The sequence below is a fragment of the Plecotus auritus genome, assembly GCF_963455305.1.
Source record: "Plecotus auritus genome assembly, chromosome: 6".
Lineage (NCBI taxonomy): Eukaryota > Metazoa > Chordata > Mammalia > Chiroptera > Vespertilionidae > Plecotus > Plecotus auritus.
Window position 1 is genome coordinate 135,899,676 of NC_137773.1, and position 23,068 is coordinate 135,922,743.

General features: G+C 50.4%; 1 protein-coding gene across 3 annotated transcripts in view; it reads left to right on the top strand.

Annotated features, from left to right (window-relative positions):
- Positions 1-20,454: 20,454 nt before the first annotated feature.
- Positions 20,455-23,068, top strand: part of RFT1 (RFT1 glycolipid translocator homolog) — a 38,524-nt gene continuing 35,910 nt past the window's right edge. For 2 of the 3 annotated variants that reach the window (XM_080672534.1, XM_080672535.1), the window contains exon 1: positions 20,455-20,589. In XM_080672534.1, the coding sequence (XP_080528660.1) occupies positions 20,527-20,589 (63 nt within the window). In that variant the 5' untranslated portion in view covers positions 20,455-20,526. The remainder of the gene's footprint in view (positions 20,590-23,068) is intronic. The other variant, XM_080672536.1, reaches the window with a different exon arrangement.

Below are 23,068 nucleotides of genomic sequence, written 5' to 3' on the forward strand. Positions count from 1 at the left end.
AGCCTCCACTACCTTCCAGCCTGCCCGCCCCCCCCCTCCCCCCCCGCCACCGCTTTCAAGAAGGTCGGTGGCGGCCCAACCAAAGCCACTATGGGGGTGCTGTGGGACACAGTTATGGTACAAAGAAAAAGGAACTTTCTTCCCCTCAGGCAGAAGCAATGACCCAAGGGTGGGGGAAGGATTCCCAGCCCCTGGGCTGGTCCAAGCAGACCTGCCTTTTGCCCTGTCCCCATGTTTAACTTCCCACACCCCACTCAGGCCCCAGGTCACTGTGGAAGCTTGTATAGGTCTTGTCCTCTGAGTGCCTCAGTCGCCCCACTCGGACTTCCCCATTCATTTGTTTCCACCATGGTCTAGGCCACTTGTGTCTCTTGTCTGGCCATCTGCAGTCACCTCTACTCAGGACCCCACACTTCACCCCTTATAATTCTTTCTCTTCACAGCAGTGACACAATCCTTTTAAAGTGTCAAGGACTGGTCACTCCCAGCCCTGAAGCTGACCATCGGTCTCTCAGGATAAAGGATAAAGTCAGGCCGAGTGTGGCTTAGCCCCTAGCACCAACTGTGTGCTAGGCCCTGTACGAGAGCTGAGGAGCCAGGGAAGCCTTTCAGTCCCTACCAGACTATATCCTGCAATTTCTCACCTCTGGGCCTTTGCCCATGCTGCTCCCTTTGCTTGGGACATTGTGCCTCGCTAACTCCTCAGTCTTCAGGGAGCTCCTCACTTGCCACCTCCTCTAGGAAGCCTTCCCTCATCCCTGTACGTGGTTAGGTAGACCTCAGGGCAGAGTGGGCCCTCTGTCCTGGGGAACAACACCCGCAGGCCCAGGGCTGCCTCCTCACGCATCCCTGTCCAGCTGCCAAGCCCCGCACAATGCCCCACCTCAGGTCTCTGAGGAAGAGAGAACAGGGCGATCAGGAAGCTATGAGGCCTCACCTGGGAGCTGGCACCACCAACTGTCCCTTACATCTGCCTCCCCCCGGGGTTTACAGGGCTTAGGTTCCTGGACCCTCAGGGCACCCCTGCCAACCCACCTCCCATCTCCCACGCTGCTCATTTTTTAGAGAAGCTGTCTTGACCATGCCCTTGTGAGAAGTGACTGGCAGGCAGCCAAGCTGACCCCCACCATAGCTGTGGGCTTCCCAGCCCCCAAGGCAGCCCCAGCTCCTAAGCCTGAGCCTCCTGAGAGTCAGGAACAAACCCACTCAAACTTCCCCCACTGATCCAAGTCCCCTAGTTGAGCCCCAGCTTGGAGGGAACCCTAGTAGCTAGGGTAAGCCTAGCGTTCTGGGTCTTGTCTGATGGGAGGTAGGCATGAGGTAACCACTGGGCTGGGTGAGGCCTGAGTGCACACAAGTGAGTGAGTTTATGTCAGGCGTGGGGCTGTGGCAGAGTGGAGGCTTACAGGGGTCCCCAGTGGATATGCCGGAGAAGATGCGGGGGCCGCCATGAGGCTGGAGTTTTACCCTGCCATGCCTCTGACTTGCTGCTGGATTCTGGCAGGTCCCTGCCCCTCCAGGCTTCGACAGCTCCAGCTACACAAAGGAGGGACAGGATGGTACATATGAAGTTATCACTAGGACAGGCTGAGCCTCCTGTTAATGCTGGGGGCAACCTGCAAAGTAAAGCCAGCCTTAATTTATAAATGAAGAAACTGAGGGTCAGAGAGGAAAGGCCACTACCCCGGCCAGTCCCCCAGCTCCAGGGAGAAGGCCACTCGGCAGGTCAGGTAGCAGAGCCAGGTCCCCAGGTCTGTGTGAGGCCTCAGCTTCCCGGTTTTCAGGAAAAAGACCTGGTGGCTTCAGAGGTAGGGCACCTACTGACTAAGCCTGGGCCCCAGATTGCAGGGTTCCCCTCTCAGCTCAGTCTCACTCGCTGTGTGACCTTATGCAGGTAGCTCTGCTTCTCTGAAACACAATGGAAGGCGTCAGAGACTCAGCTCTCCGTGGTCACAAGGATTAACTGACTGAGTAAGGGTAAGGAGGAGGATTGCTACCTTCCTATCCCATCTCTTCCTCCTTCCCAGGTATACGTGGGGATCTGCTGGGAGCATGACAGGAGGGGTCTGCTCTGAGGGGTGCAGGAGCCAGGTCCTGCATTGATACCCAGACACATTCTTTTCTTTTAAAAAATATTTTTATTGATTTCAGAGAGGATGGGAAAGGAAGAGAGAGATAGAAACATCAATGATGAGAGAGAATCATTGATCGGCTGCCTCCTGCACACCCCCTACTGGGGACGGAGCCCGCAACCCGGGCATGTGCCCTTGACTGAAATCGAACCCAGGACCCTTGAGTCCACAGGCCAACGCTCTATCCACTGAGCCAAACTGGACAGGGCTAGACATATTCTTTTCTTTACCTCTTGGCCAACAGCTTCCCCAGGCACCCTGGAGAGCCCCCTAATTGCTATCTAATTGCCTATACCCAGGTAGAGCAGGTATTCTGATCTCACCCCACAGACGAGGAAACAGGCTCAGGTGAATCCCTGAGGCCACATGGGTTGTTGGAGGAGACTGAGGCAGGAGCCCAGAGCCTGGCTTGTTCACATGTCCTGCAGAGGGTCCTGGACTATTCCCTAGACAAAGGATGGATGCTGTGGTGAGTGTCAGCTTGGCTGCCTGCCAGTCCCTTCTGACAGGGGCATGATCAGGACAACTTCTCCAAAAAATGAAACAGATGTTTCGTAAGCCTGGCTTGGGTCAGGCCCAGATGGCAGCCTGGACTTTGGCTCATGTACCTACCAGAGGAGGGGATGGAGGCCAGCATGATTTGAAAGGCCAGGCACCTGTTTTCCTCCGCTAGGCAGGGATGCTGGGTTGTAGCTTCCCCACAGCTACATGCCTGGGATCCTGCCCTCTGGGGCCCCCTCTTCCCCTCCATATGGCTGTGGGGTTCCCAGCCCACAGGGAAGCCCAGCCCCCTAAGCCTAAGTCTCCTGAGAGTCAGGAGCAAGCACTAGCAAAAGGGCCTGTTCCTACAGGTTGTATTGGAGGGCAGTGGCCATCTCAGGAGGCCCTGTCCAGAGGTGAGCAGTCCTCTGGGGCCACAGGAGGCTGGCCTTCTTGCAGGGAGCTCAGCTACTCAGTGTGACCTTGGGCAAGTCACTTTCCATATCTGGCTTCAACTTCCTTGTCTATAAATGGGACTATTGATAGCCCCTCAGAGGCTCAGGGAATGTAGACAAGAGGAAGGTCTAATGCAGTGCCTGGATCAGAGTGAGCTCTCAATTGATTACTGCTATTTGTTATATGAGTTAACTTTGTTATTACCAGCGTGTGTTTGGGGATGGAACAAGGAAGCTTACATGGCCTGAAGCCCTCTGCAAAACTGAAGGCTCAAACCATATCACCTAACTCACCATTATAGAGGTAAGAGACTAAGGTCCTAAGAGGCAAAGTGACTTGCCCAGGTTAGCAGCAATAGACTCCAACAGAGCCAGGAATGGAAATTCATTGTTCTTTCCCTCCTGCAAGCATTTAACCAGCATCAACTGTGTGCTAGGCCCTGTACGAGAGCTGAGGAGCCAGGGAAGCCTTCACTGCAAATGTGGCCCTGGCCTGCGCCAGGACAGGGAATTCCTTCTTGGGCAGTGGTGAGAAGGCAGAGAAGGTACTCCAGGCAGAAGGAACAGCCAGAGCAAAGACTTGGAGCTAATGAACCCACTACATCCAAGGCCAGTTCTAAGGAACAGCAAGGTAAACCTGTGATTCTATGGGGTGCACAGGGGGCCCCAGGGACCAGTGGGATTCACATTCTCAGTGGACAAGGACGTCATGCAAAGCCCTGGGCCTGCATTTGGGCCTGTGGTGAAGAGAGGAAATGCAGCTTTGGAAAGAGGGTTTTCCAGGCAGAAACTGGAGGGGACAGATCAGGAGAACAGGCCTTTTAGGCAGAGGAAACAGCAAGAGCAAAGGCCTGAGGCAGGAATAACTACAACAAGCAGCTTAAAAGAATGGATAAATGAAGGCATGACCTTTATTATTCATATTAATGCTGCCTGGATTTCCTAGGGCCAATAGGGCAGGCAGTGCAGGGGTGGAGACGCAGAGCCAGAGATCTTTACTTGCCCACATACCCAGCTTCCTCCCGCAAGGCAGTGCCCAGGGCTGATTACAGCCTGCTCCCTGAGCACAAGGTTTGCCTGCATGAGAGGGTACACATGGGTGTGAGTCCAGGGCAACTTCAATCTTTGCCCTCTGTGAGCCTGGCACCTCAGCCTTTAATGATGGGCGCAGGGACTCTGACCAGCAGACTCATGGGTGAGAGTGTAAGTGTGTGTAAGGCACTCCTGGACCACCTCAAAGACCCTTCCTTTCCCTCACTGTAGATTCTGGAACTTTTGCTATGGTTCTCTGGGCTCCCTGGTGCCATTGCTCTGGCATGTGTCCTTCTTGGGGCCTGTAGGGTTGAGCCTTAGATCCTGTATGTCTTTGTTCCTTCTCTAGTTGTAGGGTCACCTCCGTAAGGGCCATATTCTCTCCTTCTGATCACTCCTTCTGCCACCACATATATGGCCCCCACCCTGTGATGGCCAGTTATACCGTAGGCATTTAGTAATGACTGGCTTTCCCACGGTGGCACCCCTGTGCCCACTGCATGTGTCTTGGCTTCCCCAGCACTCTGGGCCTTCATGTGGCAATGGCAGAGGAACGCCAGCTCTATCAAGCTCAAGCTCAAACGGGCTGGGGTTGGCCTGAGCCTCTGGGCTCTCTGTGCTGCGCTGCTGCACCATGGAGCTGGCAGGCCCTGCTCTGCAAGCCCCTCTGGGGTTGCAAAGGCACCTAGCTCTGCCCTGGGGAGTCAGATGCAGTGGGTGGGGATGTGCCCAAAATAATTGGGGGGAGCAGCAGCACATGGTTAAGCAGCTTGGGGGCAGACCCACCTGTGGTAATACCAGAGAGAGTCCATAAGCACACAGATGCATTCGGGATTCTCTCCCCACCTAGAGGCTGACTCCCAAGTCCTCCCTTCTCCCTGCTTCAGGATGGGGGAGTTCAGGTAGAAAGTCATCATCACTTCCTTCATCATCACCCTGGTAGTCCCGGACATGAATGAGGATGCAAGAATGTGTATGTACATGCATTCCTTTGTGTGAGAGGCCTGGAGTGGGGCAGCAGGTGGGAGAGCATGAGCGTGCAAGGTCACTGGGAGGGCGAGAGGAGGGCCAGGTTCAAGCAAGCAAGGGTGCGTGGCCTCCAGAGATGGCTCAGGCTCAGGGTCTGCCCTTGAGGCACTATTGCTCCAAGCTACCCCAGTGGAAGTCATGCCAGCTTCCTCTCACATAAGACCAAGGCCTGGGTGGCTGAGGGGAAAAGGGAAGCGGGCAGAGGGGAGGAAGTCAAGGATGAAGAGCCCACTCTGAGCCTCCTGGGGCCTCCTGCCTGCTTCCCATCCTGTCTCCACACTGTGTCCAAGAGGCTCCAGAGTGCTCCCATCAGCTTCCCCAGCTGCCCCAGGATCCCGAGAGCAGCCTCTGTCCCCTGTGCCTGGCAGAGGTGGGTCCGTGGAGACCGTGGAATCCTGAACTCTTGGTCCTTGCACTCAGAGGTCAACCTCTAGGGCAGGGCCTCCTCCCCCAAAATCTCGACCTTCATCCATGTCTGGCAGCGGCTAGCCGGTATGGGGCTGCCCAAGGGCACTGTCTGGGTATCAAAATAAAACCTGACAATTGCTGCCTCCACCCAGTGCCACAGAGCTCTGCTGAAAGGTAATTATAGGTGGCCTAGGATGGCTGACTCTGCCCACAGCCCAGAGCTCAGCAAGCCCAGGATCTGCAGGGCTGCAGGGAGCCCCCATCCTCCCCGTCTTGCTCTGCCCCAGGTTCAGAGCATCTCGTCCCCAGCTCCAGGGCGCTCCACCAGCCCACATGCCTAGCAATCTTGGAAGGGGTTCCTTGGGAGTCTGGGTGAAATCTGGACTCTGTAGAGGAAGTAGAATGCATGAACTTGGTCTCGGAATCATATTAAGCACAGTAATTCCAGCCCCTACATATCAAGCACTCACTGCCTAGCAGGCCCTGAGCTAACAAGACACCCATTGTCACATGGCAAGATAGTGGCCAAACTGAGCCTCATACCTCAGATGGCTATGAATTCCAGGCCAGAATTCACTGTCACTAGGTCAAGCTGCCCCTGAAGTCACACGAGCAGGGGTGGGACAGCTGGTGACTGGCCTGGGTGGAGTCAGACAAGTAATGGGAATGAGGCTTTGGCTACTAGCAGGGGAAGGACAGACTTCTCCTTCCGGAGGCTCGTTTCTATCTGCGAAAGCTTGTGCAGACCCTGCCCGCATGGACTTCCCAGTTGGATGTCCAAGGGGCAGTGAGAGGCTGGGAGAGACATGACTTCTGGCTGCCTCCCAGCCCTCTCAGCCCTGCCACCTCCCCCTGGCCTTCCCAGATTTCCTCAGCTCAGAGGAAGATCCTGCCTGTCCCTGCCCACTCTGGTCCCCAGAGCTTCTCTGGGGTCTCATGCAGGAGCTCCACCCAGGACCGCCTGGGCCCTGGGGATGTCTGAGTCCCTGGGCATAGAAGGCTTGAGCCCAGCCTCCTCCAGCACAAGGCGCCACCGCTTGGGCCCTTGCCAACATTTATCTGTGGAATTTGCCTTGGAAAACTGCTTCCTGCTGACTGGGGAGGGCAGAGCTGTGGCTGCCTTTGTTCCTGGGCTTGGGGCTCAGTCCACACTGCCAGGAGGTTCTTATGGGCATCTCACTTCTTACCTGCTGTCTGTCATTCTCTCCCATTCTCTTCTCCCCATTCCCTTTCTGGCGTTTGCAGATTACCTAGTAAAGAGGCCGTGTGTTCATGTTTCTCATCTCCACAAATAGAAACTCCAAATGACTTCTGCACTGACCTTGTTAGCAATCAACAAAGAAACCACAAACCTTTATTGAATCTCTACTCTGTGCTGAGAGCTGGGGAGATGAGAGGGTGGCAAATTTGGAGATGGGTTACTTTGCCCACCTCTGTGCTTGAGGCAGGTGTTGCTAACTGATCCCAGCACTTCCTGTGGAGCCTGGAGGGATCCAGCTCAGAACCCTTCTCAACAAAGCCTCAGGGAGCCTTGGCAACCAGCTGGAACGGACACATCAGCCGAAACCCCTTTAACTTCCCTTCTGCAGCCCATCTGCTGAGAATTGAGGCCAGGGTCAAGCCAGGCCTTCTTGCGCAAAGTTGTCCTCGTCCTGTCTCACCTCACACTGCCTGTGCCCTGATTTCTTTGTCCTTGTTCTCAGTGCCTGACACAGGATGGGGAGAAGGCAGACAGGATCGTCTGTCTTTGTGTCTCGGATTCCTGTGAGGCTGCGATGGCCTGGTTAGGGACTTGGCCCCAAAGTGGCATAGTACCTTTGGACGGAAGGCATCTGGGCTGCTGCATTCAAGCACCTTCCACAGCTGCCTCCACCTGGGACCTGAGACCCTCCCAAAACACATGTCTTCTCAGAGTTACCATGGTGCTGAGGATCACAGGTCCCCTCACCCCACCTCCTGCTCCCATTGAAATGAGCTCACTGTGCATACCTTTCTAGGTCAAGGACAAAGTCCTGACCGCCGCCTTGCCTTTCGCAGTCATTCAAACCCACAGATTAGCACTCACTGGGTGCTGGAGCTTGTGGCAGGGATCAAGGGCCTCCCTGAGCAGAAACAGAGGGTCCCTGATTCAAGGAGCTTGAGCAGGGGAAAGAGGCACGTTCTCAGATGGGTTATTGAGAAAGCATTAGACTCAGGACCAGAGAGCCAGAAGGTCAATCCCAGCCCTGCCACTGGCCTTGTCTTCTTGTGTGTAAAATAAGGATAATAGTAATAACACAAGAACGCCTGCCTTACAGACTTTTTAAGGGATTAAACAAGAGAATTTATCCCATCCTTCAACATTAGGTGTTGAGCACCTACTATATGCTAAGCTCTGCACTCAACTCCAGGGATATGATTGCTTTCTAGGAGCTGACAGTCAGAGGGAGAGCAGACAGGTCACCAGGAAATGGCTACGTAGAGTGAGCAGAGCCCAGATGGGGGAAGCTCAGGCAATGTGAGAGCCAGACTCTGACCCCATGCAGAAAATCAAAGAAGGCTTCTTGGAGGAAGTGACTCCTAAGGAGGCTGAATTAGCCAGGCTTCCGGAATAAAGAGGCAGACCCAGACAGCGGGAAAAGATGTTTCAGGCAGAGGAAGCAGCCCGAGAAAAGGCTAGGCAGCTCAAAGATGGTGCCTATGAAAGTGCCCAGCACCGGGCCTCGGCATTTGTTTAAAAAGTACAAGGCAGGAGAGGGGCCCAGACGGACTGGCCTAGGTGCTGGAAGTGGGACAGATGAACTGGATTGGGTCTGTCCAGGGAGCTGCATTATTTACTGACCCAGCTATAAAATATTTACCTGGGCTTCCTGATGATTTATGGTGTTTGCTTCCCTATCTCCGGGCTCCTGGCAGGTAAACCATGTGCCCTGCGGCTCACCCTGGGAGGAGTCCGGGGGCACTGGCGCCAAGCACCTGAGCCAGGAGGAGGGCTCGGTCTCGCAGGCCAGGCCCTTTGGCAGCTCTGGGCTCTTCTAATGAGGCATGAGCCCCATGGCCTGAAGGCCCCACCCCAGAGTCCCTAGGGCAGAGCCAGGAATCTAGGGTGACAGAGGCCCAGGCTGTGGGGAGAGGCAGACCCAAACAGTGGCCCCGTGCTCCCTAGCTGTGCGGTCTTAGACAAGGTGCTGAACCTCTCTCATCCTGTTTTCTCCCCTGTAAAATGGGATTAACAGTAGTACAGTGTTTTGAGGAGTAGATTGAAACGAGCTCAGTGACAGTGAGCTTGAAATTCCTACATGTTTCATTAAATGTCTGCAAAATACAATATTAGGACAGCCTGTCCACGTAGCACACCTCAACTCGTATAAAGTGCTTTAAAAGTGGTCTGTGTGGGAAGTGGGTGTGTTTTAAACCTGCTGGGGTTGACAGCCAAGAGCCTGCAGAAACCTTAGAAGGGCCTGACCTCAGCCTCCATGGGAAGGAGACCAGTTCTCCCCTCTGCTCAACACCTCTCTTGGAGTCTTTCTAGACATCTTTCTTGTAATCTTTCCAGAAACTGGCCCAGTTTCCTGCTTGTTTCTGGAAAGGAAGAAAGGAATAGCCTTGAACAAAAGGAGAGAATAGAGTAGGGGGCTCAAGTGGACCTCTACCAGGCCAGGTGGTGCCTCCTCAGCCAGGAGCCCTCAACAGCTGGAATCACTCCCCACCCCATGGAGTGGGAAGACTGGGCCCATGACTGATGGACATGGAAAAGGGGACACAGGACTGGGTCCGTGCAGCCTGGGACAGCAGGCTGGAAAGACATCTGATGGGCAGGGATAGTGAGGTCAGCAGATTCCTGAGAAGAGATTCTGCAGAATTGTGGCTTATGTGGATGAGAGACCAGCCCACACACCCAGGGTTTTCTTCCAAGGCCTCTGGACCAGCCTGACCAACCTCTCCATTGAGCAGATAGCCACACTAAAGCCAGACGGAGGAGGGATCAGAAGGCCACACAAGATCAGAACTGGGAGCCCTGGGGGAAAGGTGGAGGGAGAAAAGAACAAAGACACCTTAGGTGATATTTCCAGCTGTGGTTGCATCCTCCTCTGTGGCCTCGAATCTCCCTAGACAGGCCCAATGAGGTTCTAGCTTCTTCCGGGTAGCCCAAGTATCCATCAATTATATTTTAGTGAAAATCAACTGATAGGTTTCCTTAAGTACTGCATTTCCAGACAGCCCTCTGCAAAGCAGAGGGAAGCCAGCACAGAGCTAGGGCGAGAAAGGCAGATCTCCAAAGGGAGAGGGGGCTGAGGGAGCAGAGGATGGATGTCACAGACAACGTAAATGGCCTCACCTCTCTGGGCTTCAGAGTTCAACAGGAAAAGAGAAGCCACTCAAGGTATTTCAAACAGAGTGAATTGAATCCATGACACAGGTGCTAAACAAAAGTGGAGAAGCTATAGAGAAAAGCAGCCTACAGTAACACCAGCAGGAAGCCACTCCCCTCCCCAGCCTCAAGGAACAAAGGAGGAGAGAGTGATATTTGTGTGCCACCTCTGGAGATCCCCTTCCCCAGAGCCCAGCAGCCTGGTGGATTTTCCCCACCATGTTTCTCAACTGGGTGTTTGTGGCAGCGACTTCCCCATTGAGCACACACTTCCCTTCCTGGGCACACAGCTGTCTGGAAAACTGCTGTTTCCTCTGCTGGGCTTGTTTGTGAACTGGAGAGGCTGAGGCCTACACACCGCCCCCCCTTCCAGTGTGCAGAGGGAGAGCCAGGCCTGCTGGGCCCAAACACCAGGGACTTGGGAAGAGAGCTAAGGTCTGAGACCCTCTAGCAAGTCCTTGGAAATCTGGGAAATTGAAATCTCCACCCTACCATCTAAGCTCCACGTAGCCTGTCAGAGTCAGAGGCCAACATTCAACCAAACAATGGACCCACAAATCTTTACTAAGGCACCATTAAGTCAACTTGGTTTTACCCGACTCCAAACCTGTGAGGTACTATTATCAAACCCCATTTTATAAATGGGGAAATTGAGGAACTGAAGGGTTAAGTCACCTGCCCAGGGTCCCTACACTAAAATGGGGCTACATTATTTTACATTTATTTCCTCACAGCTCTGAGGTATAGACGTGGAGAACCCTTGACATTCACCATTTCAACATTAGAAGTTTCAAGTATTTGAGAGTGATCACAAAGATTGGGGATTTTCTGTCATTTGCAGCATTGCTGAAGCAAGAATTTGAACCCTTCATAGGTCAAGGATGATGGTGAGAGGGAGTCATTGATCTTGCGGCTTAAAAGAAGTGAAGCAGAGTGAAGCAGGCTGAACTCTTTGCAGCACCCTGTGGGAAGGCCTGGGGGCTCTAGGGTCGGGTTACCCTCCCCCATTCTACAGCTGCCTGACCTTGAGCCAGTCCTCAGCTGTAAGATGACCTTGAAGGGTTCTTTTGAAGTCTGCAATCACACATGTAAAGTCCAATGTTCCTGGCACACAGTAGGGGCTGTTAGAAGAATGATGTTGATCGTGGCCTTGCAGATGGCATAATTCAGGGCTGCATGGCAGATCACAAGGCTTGAGTCCAAGGAGCTCCAAGAACAGGCTGCGTGATCCCAGGGGACCAGGGCAGCAAGGAGGATCCTCATCAGGGAGATGTGAAGGTCAGGCTGGCAGAAGAGTGTGAATGCGTGCTCAGGGGTTGTGGCCTTTGGAGTCACAAATACCTGGGTGTAAATGGCAGCTCTGCCCCTTCCTGGTAGTGTGACTTTGTGCAAGTTCCTTCAATAGGGCCTCCCTTTTCCTCACCTATAAACCCATCTCCTAAGGTATGTTGAAGAGGTTAAATGCAAACGTACACCTGAAGTGCCTGCATACACACATTCACACACACAAGCTCACATGCACTCATATGTGCACTCACACACTATTACACCTTCATGTACACCCTCATGAACACTTGCTTACACGCATACAACACACACCATAGGTGAACACACTTGTGTACATATACTCATACATTCTCACTCAGACACTCTCACACAGATGCTTACACATTCACACATCCACACTAGAATGAACACAGTCACATATGGTTGCATTCATACATGCTTACACACTCATTTGCACACTGTCATATATGCACTAACTTGTACCACTCACACATGGACTCACATGATGTTAACATACACACTCACACTCACACATGTTCACATACTTTCACTGATACACAGATATACTACACAGTCTCTAACACACATGCTCACACACTCAACCTACATACACACATACAGGTGCACTAGCACACATTCACACGTACTCACACTCACACCTGTATACTCATGCACATACACTTACTGTCACACATGCTCACTTATGCAGTCATGCACAAACTCATTCAGTCGCACATACTCACACTCACACACACATTCTCATACATCCTTCTGTTGCACAAGCCCAACCCCCACCTGTCTGGCAGCTTATGCCTCCAGAACGGCCCAGGCCTGGCCTCATCTGATGTCTGTTTCTGCTCTGTTTTCCCTCTTGGTTCTATTTATTTTTCTTAGCCACGATGAGCATATTTGGAGAAGGATCTATTTTCACCCTATCTGGAAACACATTTCCCCTCAGCCATGAGCTCGGCAGATCAGTGAGGAGGCTCCTGTCCACTGTCGCATGGCCTGGGAGGGCCGAGACAAAGTCAAGATGGAGACCAGAGAGCCCCACGGTCAGAGGGCTTCCTGAAGTGGTCTGCTACCTCTGAAACCCTTTTTGGGTAACCCTGAACTCAGGGTGACTGCTCCCATAAAGGCAGCTGTAGTTGAGTCTGCTCTTTCCATCTGACATGGGGGTGCCCCCGGCTTCTATAATCTCTCTTTTCTATAAGGGAGTTGGGCCTTTATAGATCACCTTGTTCCTCTCAGTTTTCTGATGACAATAAAATAAAATACTGTGTTATATTTAGTGAACATTTCTTCTGCCCCCAACCTGTGTAAAGTCCTCTGCAAGCATCATTCCATTTCAGCTTCAAAATCACCTTAAGAGATTGTACTAATATTCTCCTATCTCACAGCTAAGAGAACTGAGGGTTAGAGAGGTCAAGGGACATCATAAGACATACTCTAGTGTGAGAGCCTGGGAGGTGGAGCAAGGCAAGCCTCATGCCTCAATCAGAGTCCCTGACTCTGTGTGTCCCTTCCCATCCCCCAGTATGTCAGCACATAGTAGTTGCTCAGTAAGTGTTGGCTAAAATAAAAAGAATTTTAAAATGGGCAAAGGATTTGAATAGACACATCTACAAAAAATATATACAACTGGCCAATAAGCACACAATAGCACAACTGGCCAATAAGCACACAATAGCACATCATTAGTCATTAGGGAAATGCAGATCAAAACCACAATGAGATACCACTTTGTAACCACTAGGATGGCTATGATAAAAAACATGAACCAAGATAAGTATTGGTGAGGATGTGGAGAAACTGAAACCCTCCTACCTTGCTGGTAGGAATACAAAATGACACAGCCCCTGGAAAACACTCCAGCAATTCCTCAAACGGTTTAACATGGAATTACCACAAGACCTAGAAATCCAGCTCCTCTGTACATACCCAAGAAAATGGGAAACGTGTCCACACAAAAATCTGTACGCAAATATTCATAACAGCATTGTTCATAATCACCAAACCATGAAAACAACCAAAGGTACATGAGATGATGAACAAAATGTGGTATATCCACACAATGGAACATTGTTCAACCCTAAAAAGGAACACATGATACATGCCACGACATGGATGACTCTCAAACACTTTATTCTAAATGGAAGAATCCAGATGCAAAAGACCTCATTCTGTATGATTCCATTTATATAAAATGTCCAAAACAGGCCAATCCAAAGAGACACAAAGTAGATAATGGTTATCAGGAGTTGAGGACTCGGGAGAAAGGGCAGTGCCTGCTAATGAACATGGGGTTTCTTTTGATGAAAATACTCTGGAATTAGATAGTGGTGGTGGTCGTACAACTCTATGAATATACTCTATGAACAGCCACTAAGTTGTACACTTTAAAGCAGGTGAGTTTTATGCGACTGAATTATAAAAATAAGTATTAAAAATATTTAAATAAGCCTAACAAAAAATGTCAAAAGGATCTCTATGGGTTAGGGAATGGAGGTCTGGAAAAATTGAATGCTTTTCCAAGGACCCAGGGAAAATGCTATCAGTCCTGTCGATGAAAATGACACCAATAGCTATTTGTTGTGCACACTCAGTCTAAGTATCTGCAGTGTGGAAGCCTCTAAAGGCATGATTTCCTTAATTCTCACCATAACCCACGGGGTAGGTATTATCCGCATTTGACAGACGAGGAAGCAGAGGCTCAGAGAAATGAAATGACTTACCCAAAAGGCATTTGAACTTAGATCAGTTCATCTCCAAATGGTGGGGGAAATGATTCTACGTTTCCCGTTTTTGTTGCTGTTTTGTTTTGTTTCTGTTGTTTTTTTGCAGTTGCTATTGTTTTGACTTTTTACATGACACTTGGGCCCTCAATGCAAGAAGAAAGACAGGAATGCAAGCTGGTGGTGCTGCCATGCAAGACTGCCAGGGCCCAGGTAGGGCCTGCCCTGCTCCTGGCTGCACTCTGGTCACCAGGCTGGGATCCTGGCCTTCTTCAAGGGCAGGTGCTGTGGACAGCCTTCGAGAAACTGGCCCAGGAGAGAGCAAGCATGTCAAACTCAAAGGCTAACACGGGCCAAATAAACAAGGCATGCAGCCCGCGGGCCATGAGTTTGACATGCTTGATCTAGAGCAGTGATCGGCAAACTGCGGCTCTTTGGCCCCTTGAGTGTGGCTCTTCCACAAAATACTACGCACGTACAGTGCGATTAAAACTTCAGGGCCCATACACAGAAGTCGGTTTTCAGCTCTCAAAAGAAATTTCAGTTGTGCTGTTGATATTTGGCTCTGTTGACTAATGAGTTTGCCGACCACTGGTCTAGAGCAACTCTCCATACAGGACTGCTGTTCCAAAGGGAGGAAGCATCACATGTGCTCAGACTCGGGGCCTCTGCTGGCTCTGGCCCAGATTCTCTGGGATTTTAGATAAATGAGGAGGGCTGCTCCATTTCACCTGTGTGACCTTTCTACAGGTGTAGCCCTGGGTCCCGAGAGCCAGGCCCCAGCGATGACAGTTCCTTACGCCCTAGCATGTAAGAAGCCCTGGGTGTCTATGCCAGGTCCCAGCCAGCCGCCGTGAGTATGCCAGAAACATTCCTCACCAGGAGCTGTTTGAATCAGCTTGTAGGAAATGGTAAAGGGGTCTCTCAGGTCTGACAGCCTGACCTCAATCCCAGCTCTGCTACTTACTGGCTGGGTAACTTTGAGCTGGTCACTTTACTTTTCTGAGAGTTTCTTCCTCAGTTAAATGGGGGTAATAACTCATAAGATTATTATATAATTATCATAAGGCCACCTCATAAGGTTGATGAGAGGATTAATTGAGGTGATGCATGGAAAGTGGGGGTCTGATAGAAGATGAACCATTATTACTCTTATGAAGACCCATGGACCCAGAATCAGAAAGCCTGAAGGCTGACCTCCAGAGCAGCACACATATCTGTATACTTACAGTCACACATTGCACGCACTGCATGGGATCTGACATTCACACTTTCCCATCCATACTCACATGTAAACTCACAAGCATGTATCCATTCACCTACACGCAGACTTTATCTGAAGGCTGGCCCTGGCAAATAGGCCTGCAAACACATGCAAATGCACACTCACTTCCCACATGCATGTGAACACATGTTCCTGAATTTTTATTCATTCATATGTATGTTCACATCCATGAACTTGTTCTTTTCAGGGCCACCAGCCTGGCACTGGCCACGGACCAGTGGGTGAGAGAACTTCTTCACTCCAGGGCAGTCAAAGCCGGTCCCTGAGTCCCACGGCAGTGGGGGGGGGGCGGGGGGGCGGGTGCTCAGCAAGTTCCCTCCTTTGTGTTCCCTCTGTTTACCCCTCTGCCCTTCAGAAACAGCCCCTGCATGAAAGCTTCCCTAATGCCCACCCCTGAACCCTCTTGCCCATTTTCCCACCTCAGCCTGCCTGTATCACTCTCACGTTCTCTCTGAGCGGGACCCCCAGCTCTGGAGGGGCAGTGATAGTGGCTCATCCACTCTCATGCTCCCTCCGATGCCCAGCACAGGGTGGTGGTGCAGGAATAGATGCTGCAGTGAAATGAGCCAGGCTGATGTGCGGGCATTGCAGGTTACTCTCTTGTCTCTGCACAAATCAACACCCAGAGGAGCCAGCAAAGCCAGGGCTCTGTGGCTGCTCACCCCCAACCCATGGGCAGACACTGGGACCCAGGAGCCACACTGTACACTCTTCCTGGCACAGAATTTCCCCAAGCCCTTCACACAGGCACTGCCTCCAGCCCCTGCTGCCCTGAGCGCTGAGCCACAGCCTAATCCTAAAAACAAGACCCCTGGCAGCTGGACAGGCCTGGGCGGATCTCAGGACCTGCTTTGCCTGCTTTAAGCAGACAGACTCTTTCAGCTCAGAGAAGGGGGCAGATTTTCCAAGGTGCCTGAAGATCTGCCCTTAGGCAGTGCTCCTCGCAGTCTGGTTCACTGTGTCAGAACCACGCAGGGTGTGGGTGAATGCAGATTCCCAGGCACACCAACCTTCCTGAATCCGAGCTGCTGAGGCGGAGCCAACGAATCGAATTATCAACAAACACTCTGGTTCATTCCTGGTTAAGGGTATGAGAGCCACACTGCCCAGTGCAAATGCTGGCACCACCATTTACTAGTCCTTAGGCATATCCTTTAACCTCACTGAGCCTCAGTTTCCTGGTCTTTAAAATGGGGATAATAATGGCTTATGCCTCATGGGCCTGCTCTTTTTTCTTTTTAATCCTTACCTGAGGAAATGTTTATTGATTTGAGAGAGAGAGAGAGAGAGAGAGAGAGAGTCATTAACATGAGAGGAAAACACTGATCAGTTGCCGAATTGGGAATCGAACCTACAACCTTTCAGTGTATGGGACGATGCTACAACCAACTGAGACACCTGGCCAGGGCTCATGGGCCTGCTCTTGGAATAAAATGAGATCATGAAGGTGTAGTGCCCAGCACAGTACCTGTACACACTCAACAAATGTGGGCTATTAGTAGCACAGCCGTGTTCTCATGCCCAGGGACTTCTGAGTGAGGGACAGAGCCTTGAGGTTCTCTTGCAGGGATGGACCCTGGTGGAGGTCCTCCATCAGGTGGACAGCAGAAAGCCTTGGTGGGGCAAGATCCTCACCCAAAATTCCCCACCTCCTGGTGGCTGGTGTCTGGGACAATGCCCAGTTCTCCTGCCTCCACCCAGATGAGGTCCAAGGCACCGCTTGCCCTAGCTTTTACCCTGCCTCCTCGCCTGCTGGCAGCCTCCCTGTCTGCCCCACTGCCCTGGGAGCCTAACTGGCTTGGTGCCAGCCCTGGCACTCCCTTCAGCTGGGTAATAAAATAGCCAGCTCAGGTCAGCTTTCCTTGGCAAGGAGGCCCCCTGGCACAGAGGGCAGGAGGGAGGGGCGAGCCTGGGGAAACGGCTCCTTCAGTGAGCACCAATTATGGTCTGGCATTCTCCAAGGATCACTTGCTCCCCAAACCAGGTGACCCCTGGGGCAAAGAACCTTCTTATTTGTCTTTCTTCCTTTCCTAGTCCTTCATTATTCATTTTATCTGTGCATCCAGTCATTCAATATTGAAATGTCTACTGGGTGTCAGGCACTGGGGCTCGCCAGGATTGGCAAACTTTTTCTGTAAAAGGCCAGATAGCAAATATTTTCAGTGTTGTGGAGCAAACTACCTGCTGTTGTAGCAAGACAGTAGCTGTAGAAAGTGTATAAACAAATGAGTGGATGTGGCCATGTGCTAATAAAACTTTATTTGTGGACACAGAAATGTAATTTCATGTGATTTTCATGTGTCATGAAATATTCTTCTTTTGATATTTTTCTCCCAACCCTTTAAAACTGTAAAAACTATTCATAGCTCACAGGTCATACACAGCAGGCCACAGCTAGTGGGCCATAGCTCACCAGCCCTGAGCTTAGCTCTCCACACAAAGACCATGGCATGTGCCATGCCCCATTGCTGCCAATACTGTTAACAGAGGCGAGGCCGTTGGAGAGGCTCAGTGCAGCTGAGCCACTGCAGCCTCCCAGGGCCCACCCCCTCGGTGCCACATATGTCCTCTGGGGTTTAGATATGGAGACTCTTAGCCAAGTCTCCTTCAGGCCCAGAAGCATTTTGAGGGCAGGAACATCACTCTTTTAGCATCTGGAGTCAGAAAGCACCGTGGTGCAAATGCCAGCTTGACCACTCCTGACCTGGACGGCTTTGGGGGAGTAATGTAACATCTCCATGCCTCAGTTTCCTCATCTGTAATATCTACCTAATGGGTTGATGAGAGAATGATGGGGTCCACTGCTCAGACAGGTGCTGAAGTGGGGCCAGTGGTCCATGCTCATGGACTCTAATCACAATTCCTTCTCCCCCATCAACCCCAGCATCCAGCATGGCTCTGGGCACAAAGTTCCTGCTCAGTCTCTCCTTGCTAAGACTTAATGTTCAGAAGGAGAGAAAAAGATCCATGACTCCTTGCCCAGGAGCCCCTCGGGGTCCATACCCTGGACTCCTGGGCGGCCTTACCCTTCAGACTTAGCTTGGAGCATTTCCCTTTGGCTTCTCTGTTCCCAAAGAAACGAACCCCTTGTCCCTCCCAGCCCAGCCCACTTGGATGCCCAGGGTTAGGAGCGTGTGGACATGAAGAACTCGTGGCTGGTTCTGCTCCAGGGATGAGCTGTGGAGGAGGCAGCTGCTTGGCTGGGGATAAAGGTAGCAAGATCCTACCTCACATGCCAGTCCAAGGTCCATGGGATGGGCAGGCTGCCAGGACAAGGCCTTGGGCATCTCAGCCCTTAGGTTGAATACCTCAACCCTTCAATACTTTGCTCTCCTTTCCAGGTACACTCCTCTCCCCGGAGGGTGCCAGGTTTGCTCTGTCTTCCAGAACATCACCCCTTCCTACCCTCCAAGATCCTCTGTTACCTTCTGTGATTTTATTCTTTCATAGCACTTATCATTATGTTAAATTTTATTGTTTGTTGTTAGAGTCCCCTCCACCCCCGCCCCAGTCTCCCTTCCACTACAATTTAAGCTCCTCAAGGGCCAGACTTTTTGTCTACTTTAATTCTTATAATTACCCTCACAGGACAGATAATATCCCCTAGTTAATAGTTAAGCACATTGAGGTCACCCAGTTAGTGAGTAGCAGAATGAGGATTCAGGGCCTTGCTGACAGTCAAAAGCTCACATTCTGTGCCTCCACCATAAGATAGAGCTAATCTGCCAAAATGAAGATAGGAGGATACATGGGCCTTGAGCTCCATCATCTGTTTCCAGCAGCAGTAAGAGTTAGGAGCTATTTATGGGAGTCCTAGGAACTTTCTCTGCTATCTTGCAGGGAGAAAAGCCAGGTGGACTTTCACTCGTGCCTTCTTGTTTAGACAGAGGAACATAGTCTAGTCTCTTCATTACAAAGCAGGTAGTGCTAAAAGTTGCAAAGGGTTACAAAGTGCTTTATAGGTGCTGGCCTAGTCTGCTCAGGCACCTGCAACAGAATACCATAGACTGAGTGGCTTAAGCAATGGGAAATTATTATTTGGAGGCAGTTCAAGTTAAAGTACTGGCTAATTCAGTTTCTGGTGAGAGCCCTCTTCCTGTTTTGAAGCTGGCTGCCTTCTTGCTGTCATCCTCTCTGATGGAGAGAGAGTTCATCTCTCTTTTGTCTCTTCTTATAAGAGCCCCAACCCCATTCATTGAGGACTCCACCCTCATGACATAATTACCTCCCAAAGGCCCCACCTCCCAAAACCATCACACTGGGAATTAGGGCTTCAACATATGGATTTGGGGAAGCACACACATTCAGTCCACAGCAGGAGCTGACAGTGGTACTCAGAAAAGTCAGGGCAGTGGGGCCTGAGTGGGTGGGTGGGTGGGGGCCACCATCAAGGAAGGCACTTTGGGCAGAGAGGAAAGCAGGAGTCAAAACCAACAAGACAGGGCCTGTTTGAGAAACAGTAAGGGCTCCTAATGGCTACAGCCTAGTGTGTGTTGGGGAAGGGCAGTGATTATATTATGTAAGGTGGTCAAGCATGTAGGTTGTGGTCAAATCACAGGAGGCCTAAAAGATATTGGGAAGATTGGGTTTCCCAGAGTCTGCATAGCAGATAAGAAACCAACAGAACAGCTGATTGTGTGTGTTGGTTGCTTTACATTTTAGAAAGCCCTCCCCGTCCATTCTTCTGCTCTGGTAGCATGCGGGCAAGAGAGGCAAGTTTAGGATCCGGAGCCTGAGGTCTGCTCCACCCAGGGACAAGACGTGTAGACAGGAACAAGTTACTTCACACCTCCGGGTCTCACTTGACTCATCAGAAAACAAGGCCCAATTCTCTGCACTTCAGGAAGGATTCCACAAAACCACTCGTGTGAAAACGCTGTATTTAACTTCTGGTCCTCAGTTATTTCTCTGTTAAGTTGTGTCAATTCCCGTCCAGCCTAACTCAGGGGCTGTGGCTGCGATTTTGTAGGCAAAGGCCAAAAGGCCAGAATCTTATTAATGAAGTTAGGGGACTCTGTTCTGTGGATGGTAAGGGAGAGCCTCAGAGAAGGGGCTTTAGCTACTCGACAACGTTTCTTCGTACCCGCTGTTTAGCTTATTTGGTACAGACAGGGTAGGCAGAGAAAGCACACAGACCAGCACAAAGGGGAGAGGACATGGGCGCAAGAACACTGACGCGCACCACCCCGCCCACTTACAGGGCCGGCACTTCCCGTGCTGCGCCTTCCGTTCCAAAACCACCAATCAGCGGACGAGCTGCTCCATGACGCGACCTTCTCGCGACCAAACGGCTGGCGGCGGCGTTTCCTGGTGACAGCCCGGGCTCCAGGCTATGGGCAGCCAGGAGGTGCTGGGCCAGGCGGCCCGGCTGGCCTCCTCGGGTCTCCTCCTGCAGGTACTCTCTGCCCGGCCGCCCCCACGCCGTTCCGCAGCCGGGGTCCGCGGGGAGCCCGCCTGAGGGCTGACTCAGTCCCGCTGCCGAGGGGCTGGACAGGAGGAGGTGGCGGCGGAGATGGGGCTCCTGGGCCCGGAGTTGGAAGCCAGCGTTCTCCTGGCTGGGCGATTGCAAACAAGCCACTTTCGTCTTGAGAAATGTAGTTCCCGTATAGCTGCAGGAGAAAGATCAGGTGGCAGGGGTGTTTGTGGTGCTGTGTAATCTGATGTGTTTTAAGGCAAGGGGTTCATTTTCTCCATGCTCCACCCCTTACCCTCAAACACATTCCTCAAATCCTCTGACTCGCACCGAGTTCAGAGAGACAATATGGCACCTGGGCTCAGGCAGGCCTGGATTGAAATCCTGGTTCTGCCAAGTTCTTGCTGAATGAGCCAGGACAAGTGACTTCACTTCCTCAGCTCCTCATTTGGAAAATGGGGGTTATAATAGTAATAATAATAACAATAATAATAGTACCTAGCCCATAAAGTTGCTGTTAGGCTAAATTGAAGTTATTCAGATAATTGCACTTAACACAGTACTCTTCGTATGCCCTTAGTAAATGTTGGTGTGTCTTCCTTCTGCCTATGTGACCTTGAATCAATCATTTCCTCTTCTTGGGCCTAATATTCATCATCTGTCAGATATCATACGTGCCAGTATGTCCAAAGGATATCGAAAGATTCGTTAAAACCTAGGAGCTGGTCATTCTAAGTCAAGCTGCTCAATTTCTCTCTGTCTCACTCGAGCCATTCAATCTTTTCTCACAAAAGTCCTGAATCCACCTTCCCCCTTATTTTATTTTTTTCAAATTTAGTACTTTATTTTTATTTTATTTATTTTCCCCCTTATTTTAGAGAGTCAGTGTTTCACGTGGAGGCTAGGAGAAAGAACCAGGCAGTCTTGGGCTGAAGTTTGGGTCTTGTCATTTGCTAGATGCCCAACCTTGGGAAGTTTGCTTGACTTCTTCAAGCATCAGTTTCCTCATCTTAAATGAGAACAATAATGCAACCTCATATGGTCATTAGGGAGATTAGATGAAATGTATGCCTGACACATTGTAAGTACTTAATAACTTAATTATTTTTGTTATGGTTTAGAATTTTTTTAATGGACATAGTGACTTTGGGCAAGTCACCTTTGCTCTGAGTCTTACTTGCTTCAGGTGCATTTATTCACGCAGTTGCTTTTAAGGGTCAAATAATTAACAGATGAAAGAGCTTTTTTAAAACTGTAAATTCCTTTACAAAGTGAAGACTTACTAATAAGGGCCTCGATGTGGAGCAAATACTGGGTAGCATGAGCAACCTTAGAGCTTCATTAGCTCAAACTTTTGTTCAATTAAAAGATAAGGAAAAGCCTGAGGCATTAGGTTTCTTAGACAAGGATAACTTTGACTTTGAAATTAATATAAACGTGTATGTGGTTTTTAAAAAATAGCCATAATCTTTATGTACTTGAGTGTTTTAATTCAGTCTTGTATGTTTTTTTCAATTTACAAGGCATACACTTGAAGTAGCCTTGCAATTATATTGTAATCTGCAAAAATTTGAGTTTATTCTCTGTCATAACTCTGAGCTGGCCATAGTGAAAGTATTAATGCCTTTTATTTATATGCATTTTTCAAAAATGCTTTTACTTACACAATCTTGTTTGATCCTTGTTATCAACCCTATGAGATAGGCATCGTCTGACAGAGAAGGAAATTGAGGCTGAATGCTTTTTTCCATTAACAGCTCTCTAAATTGACTTCAAACCTCTAAAACTGAATACGGAATTTGGTGTGTATGTACTTACAGGGGTGGGCAAAAATAGGCTTACAGTTGTACTACAAATAAGCCATGCAATAATTAATAAATAATAATACAGGAATAAACTTCTGTGTACTCACAACTGTAAACCTACTTTTGCCCACCCTTGTGTGAACCTGCATGTTTCTAAGGAGAGCTGCAGAGCTTTCAGCAGACTCACAAAAGGTCACATTTGACTTCACAAATGTTAAGATTGTGATACCGGCTTTGGAGACCTTGCTGCTCTGTGACACTTCAGGGGCAATGTTAAATTGCACTCTTCCTTTTAAGCCTTACCTTTCCCCAGGGATTTTCAGACTTTTGTGGCTTGTTGGCATACTTGGATTTACTAAGATTGCAGCTGTTCATGGGTAACTCGGAGAGTGCTTGACAGAGAAGTGATTTGTCTTTTGGTCTCAAGTGCATTTGAGTTACACCTGTGGTGCTGCTGGGACGCAGAGGAAGTCAGTGAGTGAGGCCTGCACCCCAGCCGCATCCCCATTTAGTAACCTCGTTTAATTGCAGCCTGTTCTTCTCTGTCTCATGGGAATAATTCTTTACTACGGTGGTTTTCTTGAGTTGATATAGTCCTTCCAAATGGCATTAGCTAGACTCTGTCTCTCCCAACCACCCCTCCCTCTTTTAAATGA